Source organism: Typopeltis vanoorti, chromosome 26 (assembly GCF_054136105.1).
Source record: "Typopeltis vanoorti isolate ZY-2024b chromosome 26, IOZ_Tvanoo_1.0, whole genome shotgun sequence".
NCBI lineage: Eukaryota > Metazoa > Arthropoda > Arachnida > Uropygi > Thelyphonidae > Typopeltis > Typopeltis vanoorti.
Genome location: NC_143574.1, coordinates 25,347,096 through 25,361,365, shown reverse-complemented (window position 1 = coordinate 25,361,365; position 14,270 = coordinate 25,347,096). Strand labels below are relative to the sequence as shown.

Here is a 14,270-nt window from a genome sequence, read left to right as displayed (position 1 = left end):
TGTATGTTATTCCTATTGTTGTTTTAAACTACTTTACTGATGATGATGTCCTAAGATACTTAAGATGAAATATTTACAATTAAATAATTTTCACTGTAGTTAATATGTGTGTTTCTTTTAATTATTTTATACAACTGTTGGAGAACATCATAACTCGTGTTTATGTTTAGTGAAGTAAACACACATCTGGAAATAATAAATACTAAATTTATTTAGCTAATAAATTACTGACAATATTTTGCCTAGGTCACCTATGGATCTTCATCAGAACACATGCTGATCATGTGAACACAGGCGCACTGGTAGGAAGGCAAAAGCAAACTAATTATGAATGCCAGGATCCTAGTCCTAACTGGTGCCCCTACACATGCAATAAGGGAAATTAGCTGAAGGTTTCATGATGATGTCCTAGATTTTAGGTAGAGTGAGATATAGGGACTCTCTTGCCAACCCTGCATAATGGATCCTTATAATTCTCTATCTACATGAAAACAAACTACAATGGAAATATATCCATTATTTTTCACATCACTACTCCTCTGAGCAATATGGTATCATCACGTCACCTTAGCAAATCATGCTAGAACCATTTTTTCTGACCACACTAGTCTCTTTACAGAAGTCAACACATTTAGGACACTTTTTTTTTTTTTTTAGCCAATGGCTTTCCCCTTCACAAAATTCAACAAAATGATTTGCTCACCACCCAAACTCCCACTCCCCATTGCTATTTCCTATATCCCGGACATCTAAAAAAAATTTCATGTGTGCTAAAAAAAGTATAACATACAGACCTCCCTTCAAGCCTTATCTGCTTACAAAAAAGATCCACTTCATCATCTGGACCAGCGGTTGGCAAACTTTTCAGACTCGCGGGCCACATTCAATTTTTATTTTTAATAATCAGGTTGCAAGTGTTTAATTAAGCAAAAATAGTAAGTGAAAAAAATATTTGAGTTATCAATTTTTATTATATCAGTCTTAAAAAACACAGAAATATATAAAGTATGAGATATGAAACAAGCACGAAAATGAAACTCAATGAAAAATTATTATCACGTAAAAACAAAGTAATATAGATTATGCATCACAACATGTGCATCTCCCTGCTTTTTTGGCAAGCATTGATAAAATTTTTGGATATTTTCTAACGAAAATGCGTTCTTTAATGTGCGCCTAAATCTCGGTTGTCGTTGAATGAAGTCACCTTTGTTATCCCCACTCATGATGACTTACAAGGGTGACTCGCACCAAGTTGCACGGCAATATCAAGAAGTATACGTATAAAATTATTTTTAATTTATTATTTGTATTATAATATGTATTATTTAAATAATTCAACATATGGACCAAATGCCATGTAAGTATGGTCAACCTTTTATGGGCTGCCAAAAATGCAGGTTTGGGACGCATGTGGCCGCCGGTTCCCGACCCCCGATCTGGACCAACCCAAAGTCTAATGCATTCCATGCTCCTGCAAACTATCCTAATTTGGACAAACAGGAAAAGCAGCAATATCTGCCTGGAAGAACACAGGAACTAAGTCCGTTACCTGCAATATAGCTGTGCTGGAGTAGCAGACCATGCCATAAATATGGATTACCATATTCAATAGAAGAAAACTTCCTTTTATACAAGAGCAGATATAAATCTGAGCAACTTTTCCTGGAATCTACCAAACATTACTACATACACCAAATCTCAACAAATTTGGCTGCCTCACTCTCTACCTATCTCAGAGACCATTTAGGAAGATCTTCAGCAGTTACTTTCATTGCATCCATAGAGGGAGCCAGTTAGGTTTGTTTGTTTATTTGTTTAGGGTTTTATGGCATTATGCTCATGCTGCACCAGTAAAGATTAAAGAAGTATACAAGGTGAATATAAGTTGATAAATAAACAAAATGTAAATGGGTATAGATAAAAATGTATAAAAAGGTAGATTAACAAAAACGAGTGTAATAAAAAAAGTCCATAAAACATGGAACTTTTATTGGAGGCATGAAGTGCCTTGTAAAAAGTTTCATGTTTGGTTGAATACATTGGACATGTTGAATACATGAGAATCCTGGATGTTTCTGCAGCTCTAGATATCTTACCTGTATAGAACATCACGAATCTGGATATATTATGCACTTTTGGTAGCAATGCAATCTTATGTATTTTAATGCAAGCTCTATTACATGCAGCTCAGCAAGCAATAAAGTTATTAGATTCAAGTGAGATGTAAGCAGATATGCTATCAGGAAGACAGCAGTAGAAGATTCCATTAGGGCCTCTGATTTTGAACCATCAGTATAAACAGGCACAAAATCAGTGATCGTTTCTGAACTTGAAAGAGCTGCTGACAGACAAAAGGAGATGTGGAAAATTTGGGTAGCCTATAGAAAGAAAAGCTGCATAGTGATATGTATGAATACTATGACAGTAATGTATTTATAGTCTTATATCTAGAGCTTGTAAGAGAGCTTTTATTCATAAACCAAAGTGCATGGTCTCCAACTGAGGGCAGAAAATAGTTGACAATGCAGGATGGTCTGGCAGGGATTTTATTTTTCATGACATATAACAGAGACAGCTGATGATGTCGAAGTGACAGTTGTGGTTCATTTGCTTTGAAGTAAAGACTAAGGATGAGTGAAGTTTAAAATATTACAGCTGCAATTTTGTAATTCAGAGCATGATACAGTCGATGCAAAAAACATCTGTCAGCAGCCACAGGGGTTCAATGGATTTTCATTGCAGCACTAAACTTGCAGCTGGCATATGTGAGGGAAGAAACTGAGTTTCTTGTCACATGTGAATCCTGGGAACTTGGCTTCTTGTGTCCAACTGGGTTTAAAGTTTCTCCTAGTCTAAGTTCTAAATCAAGATGAAGACTACATCTGCAGTAAAAATGCACACAAACTATCAAAAACCCAAACTCATTTTGAAAGGTGATCAATGACCCTCATATTACATGAATGACAGGGAGTCGCCCATAATAATAATAATAATAATAATAATAATAAACCCCATTATTTACATGTCATACTGTGAAAAGTGTATGACACTTAAAACTGAACTTTGTGGGACTCTCCTCTTGGTGGTTGGGGAGAAGGTTCTGACACAATCCTGCAGAATTCAGTTGGATAAGGTGTTCTTGATAAGAGGAGATTCTTTCTAAGATCAAAATTGTGTAGGTCTTTCAATATTCCATATCTTCACACAGTGTTGTATGCTTTTTCCAGAAACAAACAAACAAACTACTAGCTGCTTGCATTTTATAGATGCTTCCAGCCAGACTAGATGATGGATTAGTTGTGATATTTTACAACTGACCATGTTCTGGGGAGAGAGAAAAAAAAAAAAAAAAAAAAAACGAAGTTTCTTTCCAGAAACAATAAAAGATTAGGGCAAATAAAGATTAGGGTAAATCGAGCACAGGCAAAAGGGCCTTGATGGTATTGATGTTTTGTGAGAATCCACAACAATTCCACTGTAGAAATGTTTTCATTATTTCTTTTTGGTGGTATCATCTGCATTGCGAGTTCTAGTTTTCATTAGTCTTGGATTTTTTCTTTTTTGAGAATTGCAGACAGGTAGAATACATCATTTGTTCATACTCAGGAAAAATATCAAAGATATTGTCAAATAGCAGATATCCATGCTATATGTTAACAGGCCATTTATGAAAATCTTGAGGCATGTATTTGATCCTTGGTAATGTATGTTCCTTTTAATACAAGGATTATCACGTAGTGGGATCATTTTTGGCATGTCTTCAAGAGTGATCCATATCAATTTTTCTCTTTGATTTGCTCAAAGGAGATAGCAAGGATGTCATACTATTCAGGGATGTTGTAGGTGGGAAAAGGTAGGAGGGGGACACACATGTCAATGTCCCTACTCAAACATTCTTTACAGTTGTCTTCTTGGTGTAAGAGGGTTTAGCAGATGTTGCTGCTATTTTTGTGGTACACTGCCTCTTGATGAGTGATGTACTGTTTTGTTCATATTTTTTTACACTTCCTTCTCATTGTTCCACCTTTGGCATGCTCAGGAGTATGCCAGGTGATGTCCCTTACAGATACAACATTTCAGTGTTTTGCTCTAACACTCTTTAGCTTAAGACTGGGCACAGATGACAGAGCCACCAACCATAAAACAACCATATTTCTTGCATTAAAAGTAGCACAAAGGATTCAGGATATCAAGCGTTACTCGACAGCTGAGTTAACCCACTCTGACATGTTGTTGGTGGTGGTGTGTTGAAGGTAAGAATGATATTCCTGGTGAGAACCAGGTATCCATCACAATATATGAGGATTCTTCTTATGGCTGTCACTTCTTGGTCATTTAGTTTAGAGCAGATCTCCTCATAAGGAATATTGTGAAGGTCCCACTCATATTACACCTCTAGAAAAGTTTAAGGTTTTGTGTGTGGGAGTGGTGGTGAAGGGTAACCATAATTGGCATTTCATTGGTAGATATTGCATAAAGTAATTTTTCTGAATGCGTTACTGTTGCTACTATAAGAACATCTTCTGAATGCAGTTTTCTTTACAGATTTTGGAGATCCTACAAATACTTCCAAACCTTTCTGGATAAAGTGCGACATTTCTCTAACCCGAATTCTCACCTGGAATGCTTGAAAGGGAAACTCCTTGGTAACTTTTTCACTGACATGTACTATGGAAACTCTACTCCAATCATCATTAATTCAATATTTTGAATTATGCAGTCTAGTCATTGTGAAACTCTCATACCTCCATATTTGTTACAAATCTGAAAATCTTTCCGCTTCAGATTTGACTGCGTTTTCTACCTGCAGTACTAAAATGTACTCATGATTTTAGTACTGCATTTTGCTGAATGGTATTTTTATTTTGCTGTTTATTTTGCTGAATGGTATTTCAAAGTGCATGTTTAAGATATCCAAAATATTCTGGCATTGTTTTTATTTCCACTTTTTTTTAATCTGTAATTTCTTTTATAGTACTCTTACATTTTTAAGCTTTTTCAAGAGCAATGGAATATTTTACTACCATCATGATATTTAATTTCTATGTTCTTTCCATGACTTTTTAGTTACTTTTACATACAACTTATGTATTCTTCAATATTTCACTAATAATCTTTAAGAACATATCTGCTTACTTGTTATGAACTTTCAGTGATTTCTTCTTTTCCAGGACTGCATCTTTAAGACTTCTTAGTCCACCATCAAGTATTGATTTTTCTATCCTTATAAAAAATTTCACTTGCCTCCCTCAATGAACTGATCAATCCTCCTATCCCAATTTTGCCACTGGATGTGGTTCTTGTTTTCAAACGCTTTTACTTTTTATCCAATAATATTTGTATAACTGAGTCTACAGTTCACCTCTAAAAACTTAAAAATCAATTTTTAATCTGTAAAAGTTTACATAATTTTCTTTTAATGCAATACTAAGTGATTCACTTGAAATTGACCACCATTCAAGAAGTCTACTTTTGGATTTAGTTTGAATACTATAAGTTATTCTTTCTTTTCCCAAACCTGAAAATAACATCTTAGTTATTATTTAGCAGTGCTACATTTCTTTTCCCATCTTCATTTTGGTAACACCAATTACATCAACATAGTGTTTCTGTAATTTCTCTGCTAGTGACACTCTCTTCCATTTGAAGTTTAATTATGGGTACATGGGAATCATTAACTATTTCCCACTTTTTTTTATATCTTTATTGATTATATTCTGTTGCTTCATGTCTTTTACTTTTTCATTTTATGTCAATCCATGAACAGAAGGCCATGGATCAGTCCTTTTAATATCTTCTCATTAATAATGTGCCATTTCTATACTACAGGGTCAAATGTCAATTCACAAACATATCAGCATTGCTAAAATAACTAATATATGCATGTTAATAATAAAATTCATATACGTGACTGTAATAAGCGAGCGGGATTAAGACAGCTTGGCTCTGCTAATGTTCCTTAATGTAAAATGCCGATTGTATTATACAGGGTGTTCGGGATAAATTTGACATATTTATAATTAATTATATTTTTCCGTAAGTTACATGTATTAACACACACTTCTCTTCATTTAAAAGTTTGGACCCTTCTTCATTCATATACAAGATATCAGAAAGGATGGATAGCTGGAACCCACCTGAATCATGGAAGAGAATAACTTGTATCATGATGATTCGTGCCCGCCATCAAAATAAGGATATTACGACTGCTGCCCAATGCTCCCTGAATACAGTAAAAACAATCAGGCATGAACTAGAGACTTGCAATGGTGACTACGAGGATGTAGCAAGAAGAAAGATCCCTAGCAGACGATCTGATTGCGTTCGTACAGCAGAATTCCTCGCAAATCTGCAGGAACTGGTGTTGAAGAACCCTGGCATTGGAATTCGGGCTTTGTTCGTGGAGTTGCTAACTGTAGTCAAGCCCTGGATAACAAGGGTAGCCAATGGTAGGCCGTATGTATGGCAGCAGGATTCGGCCCCTTGCCACACCTCTGGGAAAAGTCAAAAATGGTTGTCTGAAAATTTCTACGACTTCACCAGTCCAAATGTTTGGCCTCCAAACTCCCCAGACCTTAACCCCATGGATTATTTTGTATGGGGCGCAGTTGAAAAAGACACCAATCGCACTTCCAGTAATACAAAAGCCCAGTTAATGGATAAAATTAAAACAGTTTTTGCGGCCCTTCCCAGGGAGACTGTAGCATCAGCTTGTTCGAGGTTCCGAAGCAGAATTGAAGCTGTGATCGATGCTAATGGTGGTTATTTTGAGTAAATCTTGTTGATAGTATTGTAATTAACTCTGCCTGTAATGTTTTTTTGTCAATTCATTAAATTTAATAGATACAAAGAAGATTTTCTTTTTCCTTACGAAACTGTCAAATTTATCCCGAACACCCTGCAGATCTTGTCTGTTAGTAGCATTACTTATAGAGACCTTTCATTTAAATTAGTTTTACTTGTTTAATATGTACCATTACTTAGAATGAATAAACTTTCATGTTTTCTTTACCCCAAAATACGTGTCTGATCTTTCAGGCCAATGCACCACTTGCTATGAATAGAACCTGTATAAGTTAAAGCGCAGGAACTGGTTACGACTCAATATTAAAATAAGTATCATAAGAGTTTGTTTGTATTAGATCACTAAATCGTGTAATAGTCTGTGGGCTGACTCTCTGAGAATATTAATTCTATTGTATAGAAATTAAGATGGCGCAGCTAAACAAATAAATTTTCCTAGTTCTGAAAAAGAGTTGACTTCAGATTTTCAGCCAGGGAGAATTTGGCTCTACCTTGGGGCAATCTCTTTGTCTGAAAGATTAAGAGTAAGGCCACAGAAAGATTGGGAACTTTGATAGATAGCTGTAACTAAGGGATTGAGAAGTCAGGGAAGAAACAAAGCTAAAATAACCCAAGGTGCAAGCAAATTTAGAATAAATAAATTAAAAGAAGAACAGAACACGAAAATAAGGAAATATTACAATATACTGACCTCACTCCTGCTTCTTTCCATGAGTTCCACAGCTCGTTGCCGTTTCTTTATCATTTCTTCACAGGATTTCCTGAAATATTTTTTGAATTCATTGAAACCTAAAATTTTCATAATCATACATCAAATTCTCGTGGAAAGGATTAGATGTTGGTTATGCATTTTTTACTAAATAATTTAAGGAAATACATTAAAATAAATTTTAATATACTTCAATATTTCGGCAACATCACGTTGCCATTTTTAAGAAACTTAAGAACAAGACATGCACGCAGGCACAACAAACAGTAAGTGAAGAAGAAGCAGGAAGCTATTATTTCTCCTAAAGTCCTAATGTCCCCTAGCGGACAACGTTGGTATTTTTGGGCAATCGGGCTGAAGGTATTCTGATGTAGGTTTCCCAAATTTGAGGCAGTCTCATGCAGCCAAATTTGTTGAGGTTTGGATTGTTTCTAACGGTTGAAGCTGATTCCATGAAAAGCCTTTCATATTTGTATTTACTACGGTGTATTATCGTGGCTTTCTTCCACCGTATTCTATGGCAGGTATCCAGTGCATGGTCAGTAAGACTAGAGTGGCCGTATTGGTGAAACCGGATGTAGTCCTTGTGTTCTGAAATTCTGATATTTGCTGTCCTGCCTGTTTAGCCAAAGTAGGACAGCTTACAGCTGCAAGGGACCTGGCATACACCAGGTAGGTCTAGTGGGGGGGAGGGGGAGAGTCTTTAGTAGAGTGGATAAGGGATGACAATTTTTTATATGGTCTGTAACAAGAAGTTAAGTCATTTTTTTTTAGGATTTTTATAATTTTTTCTGAGGTGCCTTGGAAATAGGGTATGGTGATGGATTTAGGGTAATCCTTGTTGTGAGGGGGGGAAGGGGGGGGTGTTAGCCATTTGCTGAGAAAGTGTTGAGAATGTGGTTTGGTTCTGTGGTTAGGGCATTGTCATTTGAATAGATAAGTTTAGCCCTGTTGTGTAGTGTCTTAATGACTCCATATTGTTGTGAGGGGGGGGGGGGATTGTTGGTGAATGTATCTGCCTGTATGGGTGGGTTTTCTATAGCCTGAGAAAACCAAGGTTCCACCAGACTGGTGGGTGACTAGTGTGTCTAAGAAAGGAAGGCAGTTGTTTTTTTCTTCTTCCAGGGTGAATTTGATTCTGGGATGTTGGTTGTTTAGGTGTGTTAAGAAGGAGAGGAGTGCATCGGAGCTGTGTGGCCAAATAGCGAACACATCATCAACATAGCGAAGCCAAATGGTTGGTTTTTGTGGGGCAGAGTTTAAGGCTTTCTCTTCAAAAGTCTCCATAAAGAAGTTTGCCAAGGGTGGGGAGAGTGGTGAACCTATGGCTGTCCCCTCTATTTGTTTGTAGAATTTTCCTTGCCAAAGGAAATAGCCTAAGTTCATTGTGAACTGAAATAGGGCTGTGATATCGGGAGGAAGTTTAGCTTGGATTAGCTCTAAGGATTCTTTGAGTGGGACATGTGAATAAGGAGGAGACATCAAAACTGACCATTATGTCAGTGTGTTTGAGTGTAAGGTTTTCTATGCTGGCTTTGAAGTGGGCTGAGTTTATTGTGTGTGAATGTGTGGTAAGGAAATTAAATCTCTACTAGAATTAAAGAAAAACAAGAAAATGATAATCACCAAAGCTGATAAAGGGAATGCCACAGTATTGCTTAACCAAAAGGATTACACAGGTAAGCTGAAAGCTCTACTGTTAGATCGGGCTACTTACCTTCCTATCGAGTACAATCCCACCAACTCACAAATTAGAAAACTCCACAGGCTCCTTAAGAAGGTCACTTCTTGGCCTGTGGAAATCACTAACAAATTAAAACCATTTAACTCCGTACCCCCCCCCCCCCCTCGTATTTATGAACTCCCAAAAATACATAAGGAATATGTGCCATTACGTCCCATAGTGGATGGCATTGATTCCCCCACATACAAACTAGCTAAACATTTGGCCAAAGCTCTCTCACACTATACTGACAACACACCTTCACACATAAAAACTCAGCCCACTTCAAAGCCAGCACAGAAAACCTTACACTCAAACACACTGACATAATGGTCAGTTTTGATATCTCCTCCTTATTCACATGTCCCACTCAAAGAATCCTTAGAGCTAATCCAAGCTAAATTTCCTCCTGATATCACAGCCCTATTTCAGTTTACCATGAACTCAGGCTATTTTGTTTAACAAGGAAAATTCTACAAACAAATGGAGGGGACAGCCATAGGTTCACCACTCTCCCCAACCCAATTTTTTTACAGCAATGCCTTAAACACCATTCTCCTTACAATTCTCAAGTCAGGTGAAGATAATCTAGTTCATTTTAATACTACCAAAATAGTATTCTATCTTATATCTTGAAAGAATTTCTATAACATTACTCTCACCAACCTATACCACTTCTCTCTCTCTCTCCTTGGGTCATCTTGCACATCCAGACTATCCTGGAATAAACATCCATTACCTCTTTAGCCTTTAAAAGAGAACCAAACTTTAAAAAGTTTGGTTCTCTTTCCTTTCTAAACATTACTTCTCTTCTGCTCAACTCCTAAAAATCACAAATCTATCCAAACCTTAGAATACCATTTTCCCATTCCATTTGGAGTGGTGCACCCCCCCCCCCCTTCAGAATGCTTGACTTATCCAGAAGAGAACTATTCACTTATGAGGGTGGTCTGAAAAGTTCTCGACCTCGGCCATAGATGACAACACTATTGGCAAGATTTTTTTTTTTTTCTAAGTTGGTACATCAGTCATAAGCATCCATATGAAATTGCAAGTCATTCTATCCAGTAGTTTGTTTTATACGGCTGTCTGAAGCAAAAGTGTTGTCTGGAATCCCTTGAAATGGATAGAATTGAGTATCATGTGTTATAAAACTTTTTGTAAAAGAAGGTTTAATGTCAAAAGAAATTCAAAGTCTATAAAAGTTTATGGGTACTCTTTCCCTTCGTTTTTGACAATTAAGAAATGGGCTGCTGAGTTTAAACATGGCCATACCAGCCTTGAAGATGATACATCCACATGAAGGACATCCAAAAAGTGTAACAACACCAGAAATTATTAATCAAGTGCACGATATGGTATTGGATGACCGGCGAGTCAAGTGCATGAAACTGCTGAAACTACAGGCATTTCAAAAGAATGTGTAGGATATATTTTGCATGAAGAATTGCATATGAAAAAGCTTTGTGCAAGATGGGTGCCAGGCTTGCTCACAGCAGGGAAAGAAGTCAAAGTCAGTTCCATCAGCAGGAAAGATCGTGGCATAGGTGTTTGGGGATGCTAAAGGCATTTTGTTTATTAATTATCCTGAAAAGGGTAAAACAATAGCCGGGGAATATTATTCCGATCTTTTAACCAGACAGACGAAAAAATTTTGAGAAAAGCTGAAAGCTTTTCTCTTCCCGCTTTGCAGAAGGAAAAAAAAATCATCTTTCATCAGGACAATTCATCTGCCCACAAATGTGTTTGGGCAATGGGAAAATTAAGGGATCTACACTATGAATTCTTTGGCGCTGAACAACCAGCTTCTGTCCACTGTTTTGACTGCTGTCTAGATTCTGGTGTGTTTGGTGAACCCAAGTCTCATCCATAGTAATAAATCGATGCACAAAATCAGTTTTATTCTTGTTAAAAATGCTCCAAGCACTATTCAGAGATTTTCATGAGTGTGTTTTTGATCTACTGTGAGCAAGCGTGGCACCCATCTTGCACAAAGCTTTTTCATATGCAATTCTTCATGCAAAATATATCCTACACGTTCTTTTAAAATGCCTGTAGTCTCAGCAATTTCACGCACTTTGACTCACCAGTCATCCACCCTATTCTGCAGATTTGGCTCCCTCTGACATCTATCTCTTGCCAAAACTAAAACTCTTCCACACTGGTCAGCGTTTTTCTTCGAATGAAGAGGGGATTGCAGCTGTAGAAGGATATTTTGCAGATCTTACTGAGAACCACTACAGGGACAGGATAATGGCACTGGAGCATCGCTAGAATAAATGTATGTCTTAAGGAAGATTATGTTGAAAAATAAAAACAATTTTGAAATTATAGATTCGTTTATTCATTGTTGGGCCGAGAACTTTTCAGACCACCCTAGTAATACATTCATGTTGGAGGTTTAATGGAATATTATCAGCACTGAGAAAGGATTAAAAATAATTTTAATACTTCCAATATTTCGTCTCCGTCACAGAAACATCTTCAGGGATTACAAAAAAACTTTTTGTAACAACACACACACGCAAAACAATACAGTATTGAGTGAAACTAAAAGCCACCTGTTGATCATATTCCATTAAACCTCCAACATGAACAAACGTGAACCAACTCAACACATGCACCCTAGTAATAGATGACCTTAATTGCTTAATTCATTTAATCACTTTCCTACAGATGCTCTGTTTCTGCATTATGTTTTTTTTTTTTTCTATAGGTGTTTCCATGTCCATCTCTTTAGTGAACTGGCCACCATCATTCCTTCAGTTTCTTCTAATCATGTATGAATATGAAAGTTGCTGGTCAACATTCCATATACAGTTCAGTTCTAAACTCATCAAACCAACTTCTCATCCTCTCCCCATATACCTCTGTTCTATAGAATAGTCTATTCTCTATACCATTTTCCTCAACAAATACAATCCTCAACTCTTCAAGACCATTAGAAGATTATTTTCACCTCTCTAATCATTTGTCTGCCCAACACTACTGTGTTATAGGTGTCTTGAGACCTTGTGTGGCCATGGGGGAAGGGGGGGTTGATATATATAAAATTGGGTGTAAGATGGGATGCACACCAATCCGCAGGATTCCCTGAATGCTCTATCACATGGAAAACATCAGCTTCATCTGAATGAAAAAAATCTACGAAACAAGTAAAACATTTCTGCTATTTAGGAGATTTTTTTTAGAATTTTTTTTGTGAAAATGACAAAATAAATATGGAAAGAGATCACAAAAAAAATTCATTCAGTCAAGCGAATAAAAATTATAAATAACAGAGTCATTTAGATGAAAACTGTTGATAGCAAGTTAGTAATAATGTAAACTTACTCATATAGTACTTGTGCAATATATATTTATCCAATTCTCTGTGAGAGTTGGATCATCAGTTAGCTGATGTGCCCTTTTCTGATCAAGAATTTTTAGAGATGCTTTTAGTACACCACTCAAAATGTAAGAGCAGTATTTCCGAGCTCAGGTGGATATTGGATTTCTACCAAGTTAGAAGGCTGGCAGGTGATAAGTACCATCGTGAGCAATACAGGATAATACCAAGTTGCTGGATTCCAAGGATTCAATAGAAGTGATTTATTAATTTGCAGGAAAGGAGTAAGTAATGCTTGTTCCAGAAGAGAGATCTGGTCTTGACTGTTGTGCTAATCATTATCAAAGGTTAAGTAGAGAAGATGCAAGATTTTTTTTTTTTTTTTGTGAGAGGAAGAAAAAGACAAAATTGTGATTTGGAAGTGTAGTGTTGAAGGTAACATGGTTATCATCACCCCATTAATGAAAGCTGGAGATCAGAGTAGTTTAGGGTATGTTCTAAAGCACATGAAACTTGAAATGTTTGAGCACTACAAGGTTATTTGTAAAAGTAGGAGGAATGGAGATTACTAACAGCAAAACTATGGACAGGATTTGAGTTGGTAAAAGAAAGCCCTTTATAAGGAAAAGGGTTGGGTGAAATATTAGATGCCTTATTAGTAACTACACCTGTATTAGTAAGAAAATTCAAAAAAAAAAAAAAAAAAAAACTGACCTTCACCATTACATACTGTGAGAATGACCCTGAGAAAAATCCACTGACACAGTTACAAAGAGTGAAAGGTGGAACATAAGATGGCAATTTATGCAAAAACTTAAAAAAAAAAATTATACATTAACAATGCATTGTTATCATCAAATTCCTGAGATATGTTATGTTTAAGGTGTATATATATATATATATATATATATATATATATACATATTTCCATGGTTGCTGTTCAGTAGAGCATCTTTCCAGCATTCCTCCATTTCTACTAAACTCACATTAAATAAGAGTTTAACGAATCTGATATTTCATCTCTGTCACAGAGATCTTGAGGTGTACAATATAAAAACTGTCAAATGCACACAAGCAGTCTAAAATAAAGTGGAATCATATACTTCAAAGACTAACATTCAAGACAGGGCTCTTAATATAGATAAGAAAATTCAAAGGAAGACTAGGAAATGGGAGGTCTATGAATTACAGTTTTCCATATTTTAGAATATTCTGCACAACCTGTTCAGGTTTTAGAGAAAGCTTTCCTCCACTTTCAGTTGGGCTTGTTAAAACATGAGCAGCAGCTGCCATTAATGGGATGATGATAATCATGTTACTTCAACACTTCCAAATCACATCCTTTTTGGTCCAACTGCAAATGCACCAAACCTGCTTTTTCTCTTTTATACCACCTACATCAGTTCCTTAGAACAGCCTTCTTTATGAAGTGTTCCCCAATAACTACAATCCTGATATTCAAGAAAAATAGCATAAGGTTTCTACTTTATGCTACACTCTATAAATGGCACAGATGCACTGGTTCCAGCTCACATTTCAAATGGATCAAAAGGCTGCAGATGCTTGGAAAAAAGTCTTTCATATTTATGCCTGTTTGAAATAGTAATTTTTTCTGGTAAATGAGCAGTGTATTTGTGGTATGTTATACAGGACCGTCCACAATAAAGACTATGGATGTATTTTTAGGTTCTTCCAAAGTGGTG

General features: G+C 36.3%; 1 protein-coding gene across 2 annotated transcripts in view; it reads right to left on the bottom strand.

The window, feature by feature from the left end:
* The window catches only part of LOC150092420 (ubiquitin carboxyl-terminal hydrolase 20-like), a 416,458-nt gene that overhangs the window by 125,575 nt on the left and 276,613 nt on the right, over positions 1–14,270 (bottom strand). For both annotated transcript variants that reach the window (XM_090415144.1, XM_090415145.1), the window contains exon 14: positions 7,499–7,568. In XM_090415144.1, coding sequence (XP_090271270.1) covers positions 7,499–7,568 — 70 coding nt within the window. The remainder of the gene's footprint in view (positions 1–7,498; positions 7,569–14,270) is intronic.